This window comes from Hypanus sabinus, chromosome 10, assembly GCF_030144855.1.
Source record: "Hypanus sabinus isolate sHypSab1 chromosome 10, sHypSab1.hap1, whole genome shotgun sequence".
Taxonomy (NCBI): Eukaryota; Metazoa; Chordata; class Chondrichthyes; order Myliobatiformes; family Dasyatidae; genus Hypanus; species Hypanus sabinus.
This window is the reverse complement of record NC_082715.1, coordinates 81064145-81083364: the sequence shown is the minus strand read 5'-3', so window position 1 is coordinate 81083364 and position 19220 is coordinate 81064145. Positions and strand designations below refer to the sequence as shown.

The 19220-nt window shown below is 39.8% G+C and overlaps 1 protein-coding gene across 1 annotated transcript in view; it reads right to left on the bottom strand.

The window, feature by feature from the left end:
* Nucleotides 1–19220, bottom strand: part of cog2 (component of oligomeric golgi complex 2) — a 67326-nt gene that overhangs the window by 30976 nt on the left and 17130 nt on the right. The window contains exons 8-12 of the mRNA XM_059982219.1: nt 14462–14586; nt 12505–12631; nt 10396–10535; nt 6412–6473; nt 6139–6290 (exon numbers count right to left, since the gene is read on the bottom strand). Coding sequence (XP_059838202.1) covers nt 6139–6290; nt 6412–6473; nt 10396–10535; nt 12505–12631; nt 14462–14586 — 606 coding nt within the window. The remainder of the gene's footprint in view (nt 1–6138; nt 6291–6411; nt 6474–10395; nt 10536–12504; nt 12632–14461; nt 14587–19220) is intronic.

Genomic DNA, 19220 nt, shown 5'->3' with positions numbered 1-19220 from the left:
GCGGCTGTGGAAATTCCTAAACAATAGAGGTGCCAATGTAATGTGTTTAGCATAATAATATTAGTCCAACCACCTGTGTTCAATTCAGCGGCTATCTGTAAGAAATTTGTACATTCTCCCCGTGATTGCGTGGGCTTTCTCTGGGTGCTTCAGTTTCCTCCCACGTTCCAGAGACATAGGGGTTAGTGGGTTAAATTAGTGGCGTGGCTGTAAAAGGGCAGCACACGCTCATTGGACCAGAAGGACTTGTTTTCATGCTGAATCTCTAAATAAAATATGAAAAAATTTTACAAACAAAATTCAAAGGGTGATACACACAAAGCGCTGGAGGAACTCAGCAGGGCAGGGAACATCTATGGAGGGGAATAAACTGTCAACGTTTCAGACCCAGACCCTTCATCCTATTTATTCCTCTCCATAGATGCTGCCTGACCTGCTGAGTTCCTCCAGCATTTTGTGTGTGCTACTTTGGATTTCCAGCATCTGCAGAATCTCATGTGTTTACAAATTCAAAGGGGTCTGGACAGATTGAGTTGGTGGTCTATAAAGGATGCAACAACAGAGTAGTATGCTTGGTGAAAATCTGAAATGACACAGGAGAGTGTGATGCAGGAATGGAAAACTAAATGAAACTGAGCTGGAAATCAAAATGGGTTCAAGGCCAAATGAAAGAAGCCTGACCATTCGAGAGAGGGCAGTGAGCTAGTCCAAATAATTCTGGAGAAATTAAGGCTCAGGGAACAAGTTAGCAATTTTCCATTCCAAGATTCTTGAGGAAGCAAATAAATCAAACCGTTTAATGTATGCGATTGCAACAGCTCTTCAGTTTACAGACTTGTTGAGATGTAAATGCACTGTGTGTCGGGTGGTGAATGCATGCAAGAGATTGCCAGGACGCGCTTACCTAACAGATTTACTGGTGTTCCGCAGGAAATGCCAGACTTTGTTGACAAATCACACAGTATGCTTAGATTTCAGAAAGATTTTTGATAAGAGTGCTACAGGAAAGATTAATCAACACAGTTGGAAGTCATGGGACAGATGGCAAGCTGAAAGCAAGCTGACAATGTGGGGGAAGATGCTTGATAACAACTGAAATTTATATAACACTGAAATTTTTTATATCAGATAATTAAAATGTGAAATCAAAAATTAAGAGTATTTAATATGCAAAACAACCTGTGAGGCAAAGTATTTGATGTTAATAATTAAAAAGCATTGCAGTTAGACTATATTCTTGTATTCACTCTGACCTTAAAGAGTCATAGTGTCACAGAATACAACAGCACAGAAATAGGCCTTTCGGCTCATCTACTGTACTGAACCATTAATCTGCTTCCAGAGCATAGTTCTCCATTCCCTTCTCATCCATGTATCTCTAAATTTCTCTTATTTGAAATTGACACATCTTCCACTTGCATTGGCAGCTCATTCCACACTCTTACTCTCATCTGGGTGAAAAAGTTCCCCCTATGTTCCCCTTAAATATTTCACCTTTCAACCTTAACCCATGACCTCTAGATGTATTCTGACCCTACCGCAGTGGAAAGAGCCTGCTTGTATCAACCCTATCTGAACCCTTCATAATTTTGTATACCTCTATCAAATCTCCCCTTAAACTTCTATATTCTCAGGAACAAAGTCCTAACCTTTTCAACCTTTCCAATATCTCACATTCTCAAGTCCTGGCAATATCCTTGTAAATTTTCTCTGCACTCTTTCAATCTTATTTACATCTTTCCTATAGATAGGTAACGAAAATTGCATGCAATACTCTAAATTAGATCTCACCAACATCTTATGTAATCTCAATATAACATCCCAACTCCTGTCTCAATACATTGATTTATGAAGGCCAATGTGCAAAAGCTTTCTTTACAACATTATCTACCTGTGACACCATTTTCAAGAAATTATGGATCTGTATTCCCAGATCCCTCTGTTCTACCACACTCCTCAATACCTGACCACTCATTGTGTATGACCTATCCTGATTGGTCCTCCCAAAGCACAACACCTCACACTTGTCTGCATTAAACTCCATCTGCCATTTCTCAGGCAATGTTTCCAGCTAGTCCAGACCTTACTGCCAGCTTTGATAGTCTTCCTCGCAGTTCACTACACACCCAATCTTAGTATCATCCACAAACTTGTTATCCAGTTTACAATATCATCCAGATCATTGATATAGATGACAAACTACAGACTCATCACTGATCCCTGTGGCACACCACCAGTCATAGGCCTCCAGTCAGAGAGGCAACCATCTACACCCACTCTCTGGCATCTTCCACAAAACCAATATCTAATCTAATATACTACCTTATTTGGAATGCCAAGCCATGGAACCTTCTTGACCAATCTCCCACGTGGGACCTTGTCAAAAGCCCTGCTAAAGTCTAGGTGTACAACATCCACTGCCTTTCCTTTTTCAACTTTCTTGGTATCCTCCTTGAAAAACTGTATAAGATTAGTTAGACATGACCTAACGTGCACAATGCCATGTTTACTATCCTTTATCAGCCCTTCTCTATCCAAATACTTGTATATCCAATCCCTTAGAATACCTTCCAATAACTTTTCACACTACTGATGTCAGGCTTACCAGCCTATAATTTCCTGTCTTATTCTTAGAGCCTTTCTTAAACAACAGAACAACATTATCTATCCTCCAATCCTCCAGCACCTCACCCGTGGCTAGGAATGTTTTAAATATTTCTGCTAGGGTTCCTGTAGTTTCTGCATTAGCCTCACACAGGAATGGAATTTCTTGATGGAATATCTTGTCAGGGTCTAGGGATTTATCCACCCTATTATGCCTTAAGGCAGCAATCACTTCCTCCTCTGTAATCTATATAGAGTCCATGACCTCGATACTGCATTTCCTCACAACTGTAGACTGTGTCTGCACCTCCAGTAAATTCAGATGCAAAAAGTCAATTTAAAATCTCCCCTACATTTTTCAGTTCCATCAATAGATTACCACTCCGATCTTTCAGAGGACCAATTTTTTTTGCCCTTAATATATCTATACAAGCCCTAGGATTCTCCTTCACCTTGTCTGCTAAAGCAGCCTTATGTCTCCTTTTAGCCCTCCTGATTTTGTTAAGTTTTCTCTTGTATTTCTAATACTCCTCAAGAACCTCATTTGTTCCTAACTGCCTATACCTGCCATGTACCCCCTTCTTTTTAACCAGGGCTTCAATATCTCTTGAAAACCAAGGTTCCATAAGAATGTTAAACTTGCCTTTTATTCTGACAGAAAAATACAGACTCTGTACTCTCAAAGATTCACTTTTGAAAATCTTCCACTTACCAAGTTCACCTTTGCCAGAAAACAGCCCGTCCCAATCCACACCTGTCAGATCCTTTCTGATACCATCAAAATTGGCCTTTCTCCAATTTAGAATCTCAACTGATCCTTTTCCATAATTATCTTGAAACTAATGGCATTATAAACACTAAATGCAAAGTGTTCCCCTAAACAAAGTTCTGTCACCTGCCCTTTCTCATTCCCTAATAGCAGATCAAGTATGGAATACTCCCTTGCTGGGACTCATTAAAGAATCTTTCCTGAACACATTTGACAAACTCTTTTTCATCCAGCCCTTTTACAGTATGGGAGTCCCAGAGAATATGTAGAAAGTTAAAATCACCTGCTATCACAATCATTTGTTTCTTGCCACAGTCTAAGATCTCTCTACAAATCTCTCTAAATGCCATGGATTGTTGAGTAGTCTAAAATAATCCCATTAACATGGTCATACATTTCTTATTCTTCAGTTCTATCAATAAAGTCACACTAGATGACTCTCCAGTCTGTCCTGACTGAACATTGCCTTGATATTTTTCCTGAATATTAATGCCATCCCTCCCCCTTTAATCTTCACCACTCTATCACATCCAAAACAACGAAACCCTGGAGCACTGAGCAAGTTGACAGCCCTGCCCCTCCTGCAACCACTAATCTCACTAATGGCTGAAATGTCATAATTTCACATGTTGTTCAGTGCCCTAAACTCATTAATGTTTTCTACAATACTCTTTGCATTGAAATATACATAGCTCAGAACATTTGTCCCACCATGCTCAACCTTTTCATTCCTGACCTTGTATGTAGGCTTACCAACATCTTTCTCCACAACCACTCCAATATCTCTTCTGGCTCTCTGATTCCCATCCCCCTGCAACTCTAGATTAAACCCTCCCCACCCCCCACACCCTGGTCTAGCACTAGCAACCTTCCTACTAGGATATTAGTTCCCCTCCAGTTCAGGTGCAAACCATCTCTTCTATACAGGTCCCACCTTCCCTGGAAGGGCCTATGATCCAAAATCTGAACCTCTCCCTCCTGCACTAACTCCTTAGCCATGTATTAAACTGTATGATCTTCCTACTTCTGGTTTCACTAGCACGTGGCACAGGGTAAGAGTAGCAATCCTGAGATCACAACCCTGGAGGTCCTGTCCTTTAACTTAGCACCTAACTCCCTGAACTCACTTTGCAGGACCTCGTTACCCAGATTACGTATGTCATTGGTATCAAAGTGGACCACGACCTCTGGCTGCTCAACCTCCCATTTAAGAATGCTATGGACACAATTCCTGGCACCTGGGAGGCAATAAACCATCCAGGAATCTCGTTCTCATCTACAAAACCTCCTTTCCGTTCTCCTAGCCAAGAATCCCCTAGCACAATAGCTCGCCTCTTCTCCCCCCTTCCCTTCTGCGCAACGGTATAGAATTATATTATAGTGACATAATATATAACAAAGTATTATAGCAAACATACATTTGCAGAAGGGCTGATCTTTGCGAACATTCCTTTCTGTGTTAAATAAAGTAAACTTTGTACCAAGGCTATTGAGAGTCTTTAAATCCTTTTCATATTAACTACATGATTATAGCACTGGAGGATAGGACTGAGCAGAAGTTACAGGAACTGTGAGGCAGCAGCATTAAAAGCTGTATTCTGTATTCTCTGCAGTACCTCTGCTACTATAATTCAGAAAACAATAATTTGCTATCACGATGCCGATAGAAGGACCACAGCTCTGAAATATACATTTCTATTCTTCTCTCCCTGTATGCTGCTTGTCCTGTAGAACATGGTTTAGATTTCCATTATCTGCATTTTTTAAAAATTTCCATTGTGGTTACATTACCAGTCTCACAAGCATAGGTCTGGACAACTGACGCAGATAAAAAAGCTCAAATCCCACCATTGCAGCTAATTAAATTAAGCTGAGATTTTACAGAAAGCTAGTATCAATGACTTCAACCATGAAACTACTAGATCATTGTAACAATCACTAATGCCCTTTCACAGTCAGAGTGTGTCATCCTTCTATGTTCTATGTTTTATTTTATTTTATTCTATGTTCTATTTTCTATGTTTCTATCCTTACCCAGTGTGGAATACAGGCAACTAGAAACCACTAATGTGGTTGTCTTGCTCTGAAATGGCAGACTCATGGGCAACTTCCACAACATCCACACCCATTCAACAAATGAATAAATCATTTTTGTTTTCCTTATTCTCAACAAGTAATTCAAGATCAAACTATTTGTCTAAGGATATTCTACAGGTGCCATGTAAATCTAAGTTATTGCTTTAGTGTAAGTGTGGACTGATAGGAAATTGCAAAAGCAGTCACTGGATCTTCACAGAATTTAAACAACCAGCTGGTCAATTCAAAAATTTGAGTATCAGATGCTCGTGTCAATAAATGACTAACCATATTTACATTTAAATTGAGTAACTTAATTCCTCCGTCAAGAACACTGCCAATCTGAACTATCATAACAATGTGGCAAGTTAACAGGATGTTTGCAAATCAGAATCTGAATCAGGTTTATCATCACTGACATATGTCGTGAAATTTGCAGCAGCAATACAGTGCAATATTCTTACTATTATATTATTACTACAATATTATTCTTACTATTTTCTATATATAAATTAAATTAGTGCAGAAAGAAAACAAAATAAAAATAGTGAGGTAGTGTTCATGGGTTCAATGTCTGTTCAGAAATTAGATGGCAGAGGGGAAGAGAATGTCAAGGATGGCTTCAAGCTCCTGCATTAAATTTTCTGCAATTCCAGGAATTTGAAGGGGTAAAGAAAAGGGCCACTCACCTCGTCCACCCACTTAACGTAACGTGCTAGCAATTGCAGTGTCAGTTTCCAGAAACGGTAAGCCAGTGGAGGAAGGTAGACACGATCATCCCAGCATTTCATAAGGTTCTGCCACAAAATGCAAGTAACCTGAAGCCTGAACTCGTTTCCATCTAAGTCAAATAAATCAAACATTGTTAGTACAAACTTTTGAACTGGTTTTGTTATGTTTTGAGGAGGTTGACTCCATTTACTCTTCATTTAAAATACTTCTGTTGGAACAAAAGTAATTACCTGGTGCTTCCTTCAAACCTTCATACAAAGAAGCCTCCAAATTTCCTGCAATTTCTTTGAATCTATGAAAAGATTAGATAAAACAGAAATAGCCAAAAGATCAAATGTTTCTTGAACTGTGTAATGACTCAATGAAAAAGACATGAAAAAATATTCAGTTTATACATGCTTTTTGACAGTGGTCAGGTTTTTCTTTCATTCCATATTTTTCATATTGACAAGTTTCCTGCTGTTTATTAAAGTGCAAGCCGAAGAATGTATTCTTAACACTCTTAACACCCATTCTTAACATGTGAGCAGAGGAAACCTTTACCTTCTGCCATTCGATTAGATAGTAGCTGATCTATAAATTCTTTACTCTGGAGCTGTGAAGGCAGAGGGAAAATCTGATTTCTAAGTTTACAAGGAGCTCAGATAAAATACAGGGCTGGTTTCCTTTTCCCAGGGTCAAAAACTCCAGTACAGTACTAGATTATAAGGGGTAAGTTCAAAGGAAATATGCAGGGTAAGTTTTTTTTTTCTTTTTACACACACAGAGTGGTGATTGCCAGACTCAAAAACTGTTACTTTCCCCAAGCAATAAAGCTGATCAACATCTCCACCCACTAACCCACCCCTCCACACCCCAACCACCACTACTTTATCATTTCCTGCCAGTCACCTTATGTACAGACACTCCTGTGCCTACCATCACTTTATGGACGTACAATTAATCTATGTAAATGTAACACGCTGTAAGGTTTCACTGCTAACGTAATGGCTGCTCTGTAATGTTCCACTGCTAAGGTCATGGTTTCTCTGTAGCAGCAATATTTGCATTATGACTAGAGATAACGGGGCCTTTGGAATGTATGTTAGCCAATGAGCAGGATATTGTTCTTGTGAGTCTGGGAGCAGGGATTTTGCGGTCTTTTGTCGGCGAGAGATGAAGAGAGAAGATGCGTGTGGAAAGAGCAGGTAGGCCACTGGACGGATTGGACGGGGAGCGAGGGTCCGAAGGTCAGCGACACTCTGAGGAGGTTGATGGTGGACAAATGGCCTTATCAGTAAACTCCAACATGCATATTTGACTTTTTTTCCTCAAAATGGGCCCTTTTTCTTTTTATTTTCTTTACTAACCCTATACTCAAATTAAGATTTAAGAAGTACAATCATTTAATTGCATATGGTGTACCGTCTGATATTTTGTGGTTCGGATTTGTAACCAGGCAACACAACACGCAGCATCCACAAAAACAAGATTTCTCAGTTTGGTGGGGCCAGAAGCTGTCTTTCCCTAGACGAACATATACTGGCTGAACCTGAGGGTTACATAAATAAGCTATCCTTATGTACTTACAGAATACTTGCTGTGGTTTTTTTTATTATTGTGTTCTTTGTCTAATTGTGTTATTTTTTGTGCTGCATCGGACCCGGATTAATTCTGTGCTCCTTTACACTTAAGGACAGGAAGTAACATTAAAAATCTTAAATTACTTGAATGCACTGGCAGGGGTAGCAGCGGAGACAAATACAACAGTGAATTTTCAGAGACTCTTAGATAAGCATATTAAAGTGTAAATAATGGAAGGATATAGACTTGTGTAGCCAGAAGGGACTAATTTAGTAGTCTTTTAAAACATGCACAGAACATAGAACAGTGCAGCTCAGTACAGGCCCTTTGACCCATGATGTACTGACCCAAATTATTTTTAAAATAGTAATTTATTTGGTTCAGTGCAATCTTGTGGGCCATAGGGCCTTTTTCTATACTGTACCGTTCTATGTACTATGGTTATGCAATCCTAATAACACTGTCTAATTAAAAAGAAAATCTATCTCAGCCTTGCTCATTTCAATTGACTACAACCTTCTTTAACCTTTTGAGGACTTGTTTATGATTTTTCACTGTTCTTTGTGGAAATAGCCTTGATTAGTTCACATCCATACTCCAGCAATTAGAGACAATAGACAATAGACAACAGGTGCAGGAGCAGGCCTTTCGGACCTTCGAGCCAGCACTGCCATTCAATGTGATCATGGCTGATCATCCCTGTTCCTGCCTTCTCCCCATATCCCTTGACTCCGCTATTTTTAAGAGCTCTAACTCTTTCTTGAAAGCATCCAGAGAATTGGCCTCCACTGCCTTCTGAGGCAGAGCATTCCAAAAATCCACAACTCTCTGGGTGAAGAGTTTTTCCTGAACTCTGTTCTAAATGGTTTACCCCTTATTCTTAAACTGTGGCCTCTGGTTCTGGATTCCCCCAACATCGGGAACATTTTTCCTGTCTCTAGCGTGTCCAATCCCTTAATAATCTTATATGTTTCAATCAAATCCCCTCTCATTCTTCCAAATTCCAGTGTTCCAGTGAAACTGTCATTCAAGCATGAAGAAAGTTTAACTCTTTGTGGTACAGGGAAGAGCGATAGAACCAATGACACGATGTAAAATACATTAACTGGGATCTTGAAGGTTGACTGTTCTTTTCTCCATAGACACTGCCCAGCCTGTAGAGTTCCTCCAGCATTTTGTGTGTGTTGCTCAGATTTCCATCAATTACTGAATTTCTTTTGTTTGAGAGAGATCGGTGACAGGTCACTGCTCCGGTGGATATTTCATATGTCACTACTGGGGTGAAAGATGCTTTCTGCTCACACTCAGTAGAAATCACCCAGGAGAGTGTTTCTGGTTGACGGCAAAGACTTCATTTCTCTTAATCCATTTGGACAGTAACTGACTCGTTAACATAAACATGTCAGGGCTCCCTTCTCCCACTAAATTCACTCCCGAACCCGACCAAAGCCGAGCCTCGCTCTAAACACTGAATAGTTGTGCAGAATCATAGACAACACTTACCTCTGATGTTGTAGAAATCACCTTTATGCAATCCAGCACCATGGCTAGATCTTTAGTCCTGGTTTGATTTTCAAGATTCATATTTGTGTATTCAATTGTCATAGAAGGCCCAATTTGTCGACACAGCTCTCAAATCAATCCCTCCCATCCCATTCCCCACCCATTTCATATTCATTCTCATCTGCCCATCAATTCCCTCTTAATTCCCTTATTGACCACCCTCACTACAGTTATTTACAGTCACCAATTAATCTACCAACTACAGTTTTGAAATGTGGAGGAAAACTCGAGCACCTGGGGAAGCCCATGCGATTACAAGGAGAACACAGAAACTCCATATAGACAGCATTATCTGCCGCACCACTGAGGTAAATATATTGTTCAAAGTGGCAGCGCCCAGAACATAGTAAAGCACGTATGGGGTGTCTAGGGAGCAGCAGCACCTCAGGTAAAGGGCTTGTCATGCCCTATCTGGGGCAGCTCACTTACCCCTGGTCCCCACCAGACACTCAACTCTCACCTGTGGCTACAAGTAGCTGTTTTCATGCAACAGCGGCCACACCCCAATACACTACTTCGACATGCGGGCTAAACCAATCTTATATACCACAGTGAGGTAGGAACATACATGCCTGTCCTAGTATGTGAAGTCAGCTCCGATGGGCTAGATGGATGAGATCAGCTGTAAGATCCATCAGCTAGGAAGGTGGTTTTGCAATGCTCTGTGGCAAGCGAAGGACATGACGAGGCACAGAAGCAATCATGATCATCCACTGAAACCAAGGAAGGCCCCAGTTGTAACAACCACTCATACCACAATATATGAACTTCCAAGGTCAAGAGAGCAGAAATGTCCTAGTGCAACAACTTTCCCACTTTAAAAATCCCGACATTGTCGGATACAACAGACAACCATATCAAATACACTTTTACAATATGACTCGTATTGTGAAAATCAGCTAAACATACAATTCAAAACTGAAATACCTGATTTTACCATGCGTTATTTAATTACCTATATCATATCTCTATATAATGTAATTTCCTTAACTTAAATCACTACAAATGTTCAGAATTAGTCTGCAGAAAACAGAAGATTCATTTATGACATTTCCCTCAACTGAAAATATCCACTAACACAGACTTACCGGATCTGATAATAAACAGACAGGTTCCATTTGCCATGGAAACTTTGGTATGCTGAGTGTGAACGCAGTCTTTTAACACTTGCTTGAGATGCACACTGCCACTCAAATTTTCTAATAAACTCCATTGTAATTGTGTATTTCTGCAACATTTAATATAGGGAATGGTTAGAGAGGGGGTTCTAACAACTTGCATTTATGAAGTAACTTTGAATTAGTAAAAAAAAGGACCCAGGAACTTCACTGGTACAATATTAAACAGTGTTTATAAAGATAAAGATTAGTTTTATTTGTCACACGTACATCAAAATTACAGTGAAATGCATTGTTTGCATCAAATCAAGTCACAGAGATTGCGCTGGAGAGCCTACAATTGTCACCGAGCTTCTGGTACCAATGTAGCATGCCCACAAGGTCAAGTCAAAAGAGATCAGAAAGGTAAGCTTTAGGCCAGGTCTTAAAGAAGGAATAAGACGAAGAGACTTATTGAGGGAATTTCACAGACTTGTGCCCTCAATGCCCTAAAGAACACCCATCAATGGTGGAGCAATAGAAAGCAGGGATGTGAATGAGGACGGAATAGGAGAAGTACAGAGAGCTGGAAGATTAATCGGATGAAGTAACAATAATAGACAGAGGCAAGGATACAACAGGTGCACAAATGATTCCCAAGTCATTCGCACAATCTCAATACATGTCTCACCACAAGACTGCAGATGAAGCTTGATAACTACAAATGAGGAGAAAAAGGAAAAGAAGTGCAAGAAATAAGTGTAGTGGTGCCCTTCAAAACTTCAAAATATATAAATTGTTTTTATACCCAGTGAGATATACTGAAACACTGTTGTATTGTAGGAAAGATCCTACTACCTGATAAAACAAACTTATCCTTATTAATGTCTAACAGGCATTTATTTGTATATATCAGCAGGTATATGTGACTAAAAAAAAATCACATATTAAGCAATTCTAGGAGGAACCATGATGTATAAGCATAATGTTCAACAAACCAACTGTGAATATTCCACTGAAACTTCTTTCATTTACATGGACATGAGCCTTAGCTCAATGGATAAAAGTCCTGTTATTTCAGCTTTGAAGCCAAAATTTCACATATTACCGAGGCAATACTGGGGGAAATGCTACAGCGTAGGATCAGATAAAATTCATTCAGCACGGACTAGAAGGGCCGAGATGGCCTATTTCCGTGCTGTAATTGTTATAAGGTTAAAATACAAAAGGCCAAATCTATCATCTCCAATAGAAATAAAACAAAGACCATAATGGTCAGATGACCAATCAACATCACTAAAACTGATGAACAACTTCTTGTATCACAATGACAACTTGTGGGACACAAGGTGCAAAGTGTTCCTCAAGATTACTGAGCACCAATTAGTTGCCATGTTTCCCATTATTATAATAGCAACAACACTATAGAGAGAATGAGGGCAGCAGAGTGTAGCTGCTGGTGCTGCTACAGCCAGCTGTTCCAGCACTGCCTGTTCAGTCCTAACCTCCAGTGTTGACTATGCAGAGTTATTTCTCCCTGTAAGAACACAAGTTTCCTCTCACAACCCATGGATTGGTAGGTTAATTGTCCACTGTAAACTGCCTCAGTAAATGTGGATGAATAATAGAATCAGAGTAGATGATGGGAATGTGGGGAGAACAAAACGGATTAGCATTATTGGATGCCAGGAGATCTGGTTGGCACGGACCTGATGCCCAAAAGTGCGAGACAATCCTATAAGTCAATTGTAAAGCATTTCAGGACATTCAAAGTCATCAAACATAGAACAGTACAGCAAAGTACAGATTCTTTACCCCACAATGGTGTGCCGATCCTTTAACCCTCTCCAAGACCAATCTAACCCTTTTCACCCCTGGCAGCACATTTCACACACCTACCATTCACTGTATAATATCTACCTCTGATATCCCCTCTATACTTTCCTCCAAACACTGTAACGTCCCCTCATATTAGGCATTTCTGCTCTTTGAAAAAATCTCTGCCTGCCCACTCTATTTATGCCAATGAGAAACCAGAAATGTACATGAAAGCTTTCTTCTTTACTACTGAAATATGAACAGCTGTTGATAGCTGCTTACCTCATGGAATGTGTCTGGATCGCCAGGGTTAAATAATGATGGTAATTTTTCCTCTAAACCTCGCACCATTTCTGGCCAGACAGAATTCACTGTAAAATCATATCCTGGAATCACTTTGTTCTTATCACTGGAAGATAGAATATATGCAGTCAGGCATTAGAATAAAGAGTATCTTTTTATGATAAGTATGCATACCATGACTACTTGTGGCATTTGAGTAAAAGTCCTATTTGCATAGTTCAGGATTAATTTTCCTGTTGCATGCAACTGAAGGTATGCTTAATTCTAGTCACACAAAACTTTGCTAACACAGCAGAAATTTAAGCCAGATTTGCATAGGGCTAGTTTTTTCCACATTGTGTTTGAGGTGAAAAATGTGAAGCTGTGTTTAGAAGGGCAACAAAGATGGTGCAGTTAGAATTAACCCCAACATGAATGATCAAACCATCTATCAGAAACTGTTGTGCTGCATCCTGCTAGTGTCGAAACATAACCAGCTTAGATTCTGGTCTTGTGTGCTCAGAGATGTTCTAACACACACTGTCATATCACATGGTTGGTTACTTGAGTTGCTGTTGCCTTCCTGCCAGCTTGAACAAGTCTGGCCATTTTTCTCTGACCTCTCTCATTAACAAGGCATTTTTACCCACAGAACAACCTCTCACTGGATGTTTTTTCCTTTTTCCCATAATCCTCTCTAAACTCTAGAGACTTGTATGTGAAACTCCAGGAGATCAGCAGCTTCTGAGATACTTAAATCATCCCCATATAATAATCATTCCACGGCAAAGTCACTTAGATCACATTTCTTCCCCATTCTCATGTTTGGTTTGAACAACTGGAAACCATTGACTAAGGACTAAATGAGTATTTTGTATCAGTCTCCACTGTGGAAGACACTAGCAGTATGTCTGATGTTATAATGTGTGAAGGAAGAGAAGTGGGTGCAGTTAGTGTTACAAGAGAAAAGGTGCTCAAAAAGCTGAAAGACCTAAAGGTATATAAGTCACCCGGACCAGAAGAACTACACCCTAGAGTTCTGACAGAGGTAGCGTTAAGAAATTGTGGTGGTATTACAATCATTCAAAAATCATTGGACTCTGGCATAGTGCCAGAGGACTGGAAAATTGCAAATGTTACTCCACTCTTTAAGAAAGAAGGAAGGCAGCAGAAAGGAAATTATAGACCAGTTAGCCTGACCTCAGTGGTTGGGAAGATGTAGGAGTCAATCGTTAAAGATGAGGTGATGATGTACTTGGTAACACAGGATAAGATAGCACAAAGTCAGCATGGTTCCCTGCAGGGAAAATTCTGCCTGATGAACCTCTTGGAATTCCTTGAGGAGATTACAAGTAGGATAGATAATGGGGATGCAGTGGATGTTATATATTTGGAATTTCAGAAGGCCTTTGACAAGGTGCTACTCATGAGGCTGCTTACATAGTTAAGAGCCCATGGTATTACAGGAAGGTTACTAACCGGTTAGAGCATTGGCTGATTGGTAGGATGCAGTGAGTGGGAATAAAAGGATCCTTTCCTGGTTGGCTGCCAGTGACAAGTAGTGTTCTGCAGGGGTCGGTGTTGGGACCACTTGTTTTTATGCTGTTTATAAATGATTTAGATGATGGAATAGATGACTTTGTTGCCAAGTTTGCAGATTATATGAAGACTGGTGGAGGGGCAGGTAGTGTTGAGGAAGCAGGTAGGATGCAGAAGGACTTAGACAGATTAGGAGAACAGGCAAGGAAGTGGCAAATGAAATACAATGTTGAAAAATGCATGGTCATGCACTTTGGTAGTAGAAATAAATGTGCAGACTGAGTTCATTCAGCATCCAGAGTTTATTGCTCCAGATTCTAGCATTTGCAGCATTTTATGTCACCAGTTTTTTTTCTGAAGCTCATCTCACCAAATTATGTAAGGACTCAAAGGAGCATTTTATTTCCAGATAACTCACCCAGTTATTGCTCCTCCAGTCACCACTTGGAGGAGGCGACAATGGTTGGGAATGAAGTCCAACAGTTTGCTATACATCTTTTTAAGACCATTTTCTGGAGATTGCACAAATTCTTCACTGATTACCTGGAAGTAGAAATATTCTTAACTTTTAAGCTAACAAAAACGTTGATAACAAGCTACTGAATCCAATGATATGGCTACATTTTAAAAAAATAAACTGATTCTTCAGAATTACATACAAATGTAGGGATGTTCCAGTTGCCATGCAACTTTTAAAATAATTAAAGATGAATCAAGACATCAAGTCCCAAAATTAAAGGAAACTACTTAAATGGCCATCCAGGGAGCATACCTTATGAGGACAGGTTGTGCAAGTTAGGTCTTTTCTCTTTGAAGCAAAGGAGGATGAGAGATGACTTGATATGGGTGTACAAGATGGTAAGAGGCACAGACTGAGTGGATAGCCTGACTTTTTCCCAGGGCAGAAATGGGGGCAAGGGGGCATAACTTTAAGGTGTTTGGAGAAAAATATTTTGGGGGTGTCAGAGGTATGCTTTTCACACAGAGAGTAGCAGGAGCGTGGAACATGCTACTATGGGTGATAGTAGAGACAAATACATTAGAAGTAGTTAAGAGACTCTAGATAGGCATATGGATGAAAGAAAAATAGAGAGCTATGTGGGAAGGAAGGGTTAGATTGATTTTACAATAGGTTAAACAGTTGAGCTATACTGTACTGTTTGATGATCCACATTCAGTAGATAACTTTCATCAGCTCTCCAAATGTGCTTTTTACATTCAGGAAATACTTCATTCTGAAGAGAATAAAGTTAAACAGATGCAACTTCCTCACATATGGTGACAAGAGAAGCAAGTTTGCTGTAAAGATACAGCGAAGGATGTGCTTCAGTAAGCCACAGGAATTTTGGAATATTTTTCAAGGTGTTTGCTAGCCACCTACTGGGTGCCCTTACATGAAACAGTAACAATTGGTTATATAAGGAAGTGAGAAATTATGGTGTCCGGAAGGTCACTAGTCCTTAATTATAATGTCTATTGGCAATAAATTTGTAAATAAAACATAGACATACAACACTGTACAGTACAGGCCCTTCGACCCATGATTTTCTGCCAAACTTTTAACCTACTCTAAGGTATATCTAACCCTTCATGTCCCTCTACCACCACTACCCCGGCAACACATGCCATGCACCTACCACTGTCTGTGTAAAAAAAACCTACCTCAGACACACCCTCCCCCTATACTTCCCTCCAATCACTTGAAAATTAGACCTTCTCATGTAAGCTATTGCCTTCCTGGGAAAAAAGGTCCTAGCTGTCCACACTTGAGCACAATGGTAGCGTAGTGATTAGTGTTACACTATTATGGAGTTTGAAGTACATGCTCCATGTTGGATGTGTAGGCTTCCTCCACATCCTCCCATTTCCTTCCACAGTCCAAAGATGTAGCAGGGAAGTTTAGTCATTGTAAATTGTCCCATGATTAGATTAGGGTTTATCGGGTTTGTCGTGGGTTGCTGGGGCAGCAGGGCTCAAAGAGTCAGAAGGCTCTATGCCCCACTATTTCACCAAATAAATAAAACCTCTGCTCTTATCATCTTGTACACCTCTATCACTTCACCTCTCATCCTTCTTCATTCCAGAGAAAAGCCCTAGCTCACCAAATATTCCTCATAAGACATGCCCAATAATCCAGGCAGCATTCTGGTAAACCTCCTCGGCACCCTCTCTAAAGCTTCCACATCCTTCCCATAAATATGAATAAATGTGCCTCATCTTTGAAGGACCTCCATCATCCAGAACATGCCCTCAAGGAGAAGGTATTTGAACATGAAGGCACACACTCAACATTTTAGGAACAGCTTCTTCCCAGATTTATGAATGGACAATGAACCCATGTACACTACCTCACTATTTTTTGCCCTCTTTTTGCATTACTAATTTAATTAAATTTTATATATCTAGATATATATATATATATATATAGAGAGAGAGAGAGAGAGAGAGAGTAATTTATAGTTTTCATTATGTATTGCAATGCACTGATGCCCCAGAACAACATATTTGATGACAAATGCCAGTAATACTACACCTGACTCTGATTTCTTACAATTGTTGTAATGTAATACTGAACTGCTTCACTTCAATAAGCAATCTTGCTTGATCTACAGATAATTCCTTTTGTAAACTAGAGTCTCTTTGTACTGTAGTCTTCTACACTATCAACTTGATGAAAAATGGAATTAGTTCAGATTGGGGAAACAAAACAATGATTTGTTTGTTTCCCCAATCTGAACTAATTATTTTAATTTGCTCTCACCATCCTTTCAGGCAGTACATTTTAAAGTAGGAAACAGAATCAGGCGGTGGCATACAGCTCCTCGAATTTATTTTGATATGCAAGTCCTCTGTCCCAACTAACTCATGCTGCCCAATTACGTCCATGTGCCCAATTAACCTAGTAACCTGTACGTCTTTAGAATGTGGGAGGAAACCATAGCACCCAGCGGAGACCCATGCTGTCATGGGATGAAACGTACAAACTCTTTACAGAATTGAACCCGGGTCATTTGTGCAGTGCACTACTCTTCTGCCGCATTTACTGCACCATTAACAGGTAATAAACAGGAGAAAGCCTGCAGATGCTGGAATTACAAAGCAACACACACAAAATGGTGGAGGAACTAAGCAGGTCAGACAGCATCGTTAGAAATGTTGATGTGTTGAACACCCTTCTCCAGGACTGAAATAGAAGGAGGAAGATGCCAGAATATGAAGATGGAGGAAGGGGAAGGAATACAAGCTAGAAGGTGATAGGTGAAGACAAGTAGGTGGGAAAAGTAAAGGGTTGGAGAAGAAGGAATCTGATCAGAGAGGAGAGTGGACCTCAGGAGAAAGAGAAGGAGGGGAGGACACAGGAGGAAGTGATAGGCAGGTGAGAGGAGGTAAAAAGCCAGGGTTGGGAATAGAAGGGGGAGGGGTGAAGAAAAAAACTTTTTGCCAGAAGGAGAAATCGATGTTCATGCCATCTGGTTGGAGGCTACCCAGATGGAATATACTTCAGATCCACATTCCTTAATCAATTCCATTCTTGCCAAAAAATTATCTTACGCAGGTTTGAACATACTGCCCACTACCATCATGGATTCCAAACATCCACGGTCCTCTGAGTGAAGGCACTTCTCAACTCAGCTAGAATTGCCAGCTCCTTACATTGAGACTCGACCCATTAATTCTAACATTTTCGGTAGCCTGTTCATTGATTCATTGTCAATCAAGATGTTTGAGGATATTGCAATTAAATAATCCTTAATTCTTTGAAACTCCAGGCAACAATGAGCAATATTACCCCCTCACTCCCAAAATTCAAGTTAGCATATTTTTGCTGACTTGTTTTCAAACCAAGCAAAACCTTCCTCAGGAATGGAGCAGTACTTCCCTGCATTTCCAGTGAGATATTCTCCCTCATACTCCAACACCCTTGGAGTAAAAAACAGCCTAGAATTTTCCTTCCAAATTACTAACTTAATTCACATGTTAATTTTCCCTTATTTCAAATTGAGTAACCTTACACCTTTCCACCTTTATCCACTTTATGCCACCTTCTTCCCAGATATTAAACACAACCACATTTGTTTACAGACACAATACCCTAGAAATGGGGAATAAACTGCATTATTTTATAAAACATGATTTCCTAAATTTTTATGACAATGTTCTATTAAACTAAGCACTATGTATGCCATTTAAAACAGCCTTTTCAGTCATCAGACTCCCATACTCACACCTTGTGTTAGAACAAAATTAAATTTCAAATGTCATTGTGGAGAATTTGCTCCATTACTAATTTTTTCTCTCCCCAGAGGCATTCAAAATTTGAAATCCTGTCAAATATCTACTTAATTCTTTTTAGATCATGTCCTGGAGTGACTCAAGAATGTGCACATGCATGCCAATGTTCATTTATTTCTAAAACATCTAAAAAATGTACAATGGAACTTATGGTGCCACTTCCCTTCCCAAAATACATTAAAATCCACATCACAAGATTACACATCCCCTGGAAAATGTGTACACTTTTAGTAGTCTTTGTTTTTCTTAAGTCTAAAATTCCTCTGGCAATTTTGTATTCAAATAACCACTTTAATCCTATGGAATTAAATTTTGTAAATAAAGATACTTTATAAGTATCTTCTGATAAACACATTACTTGCCATATAACATCATATCTTCTACTTGAGTGTCAAACTTTTGAAAGGTAATTACGAAAATAAATGTAAGAATCTCCTCTAAACACACACAGCTTGGGGATTCTGAAATGTGTCACACAGATTACTAATCTATGTAAAGGAATGTAGTCCAACTGAGTACTTTTGTTTCTGCTCTCTAGTTTAAGATTCCTAGCCAGTAGTATAATCACCAACTCGAGAAAACCTGCAGATGCTGAAAATCCAAAGCCACACACAAAACATACTGGAGGAACTCAGCAGGCCAGGCCAGGCTGAAGCCCTTCATCGGGACTGGAAAAAAAGATGAGAAGTCAGAGAAAGAAGTTCAGGGGAGGGGAGGAAGAAGTACAAGGTGGTTCCCAGGAAGGATACACAGCAGTGGTAGTGGGTCAGGGTGAACATATGGTCCAAGAGTCAACGGCCAAGGATCATCTAGTGGAAGCTATGAAGAAGAGAGCACTACGGAATTCCTGTCCTAGCCAGTGCCTTGTTTTATAATATCTTCAG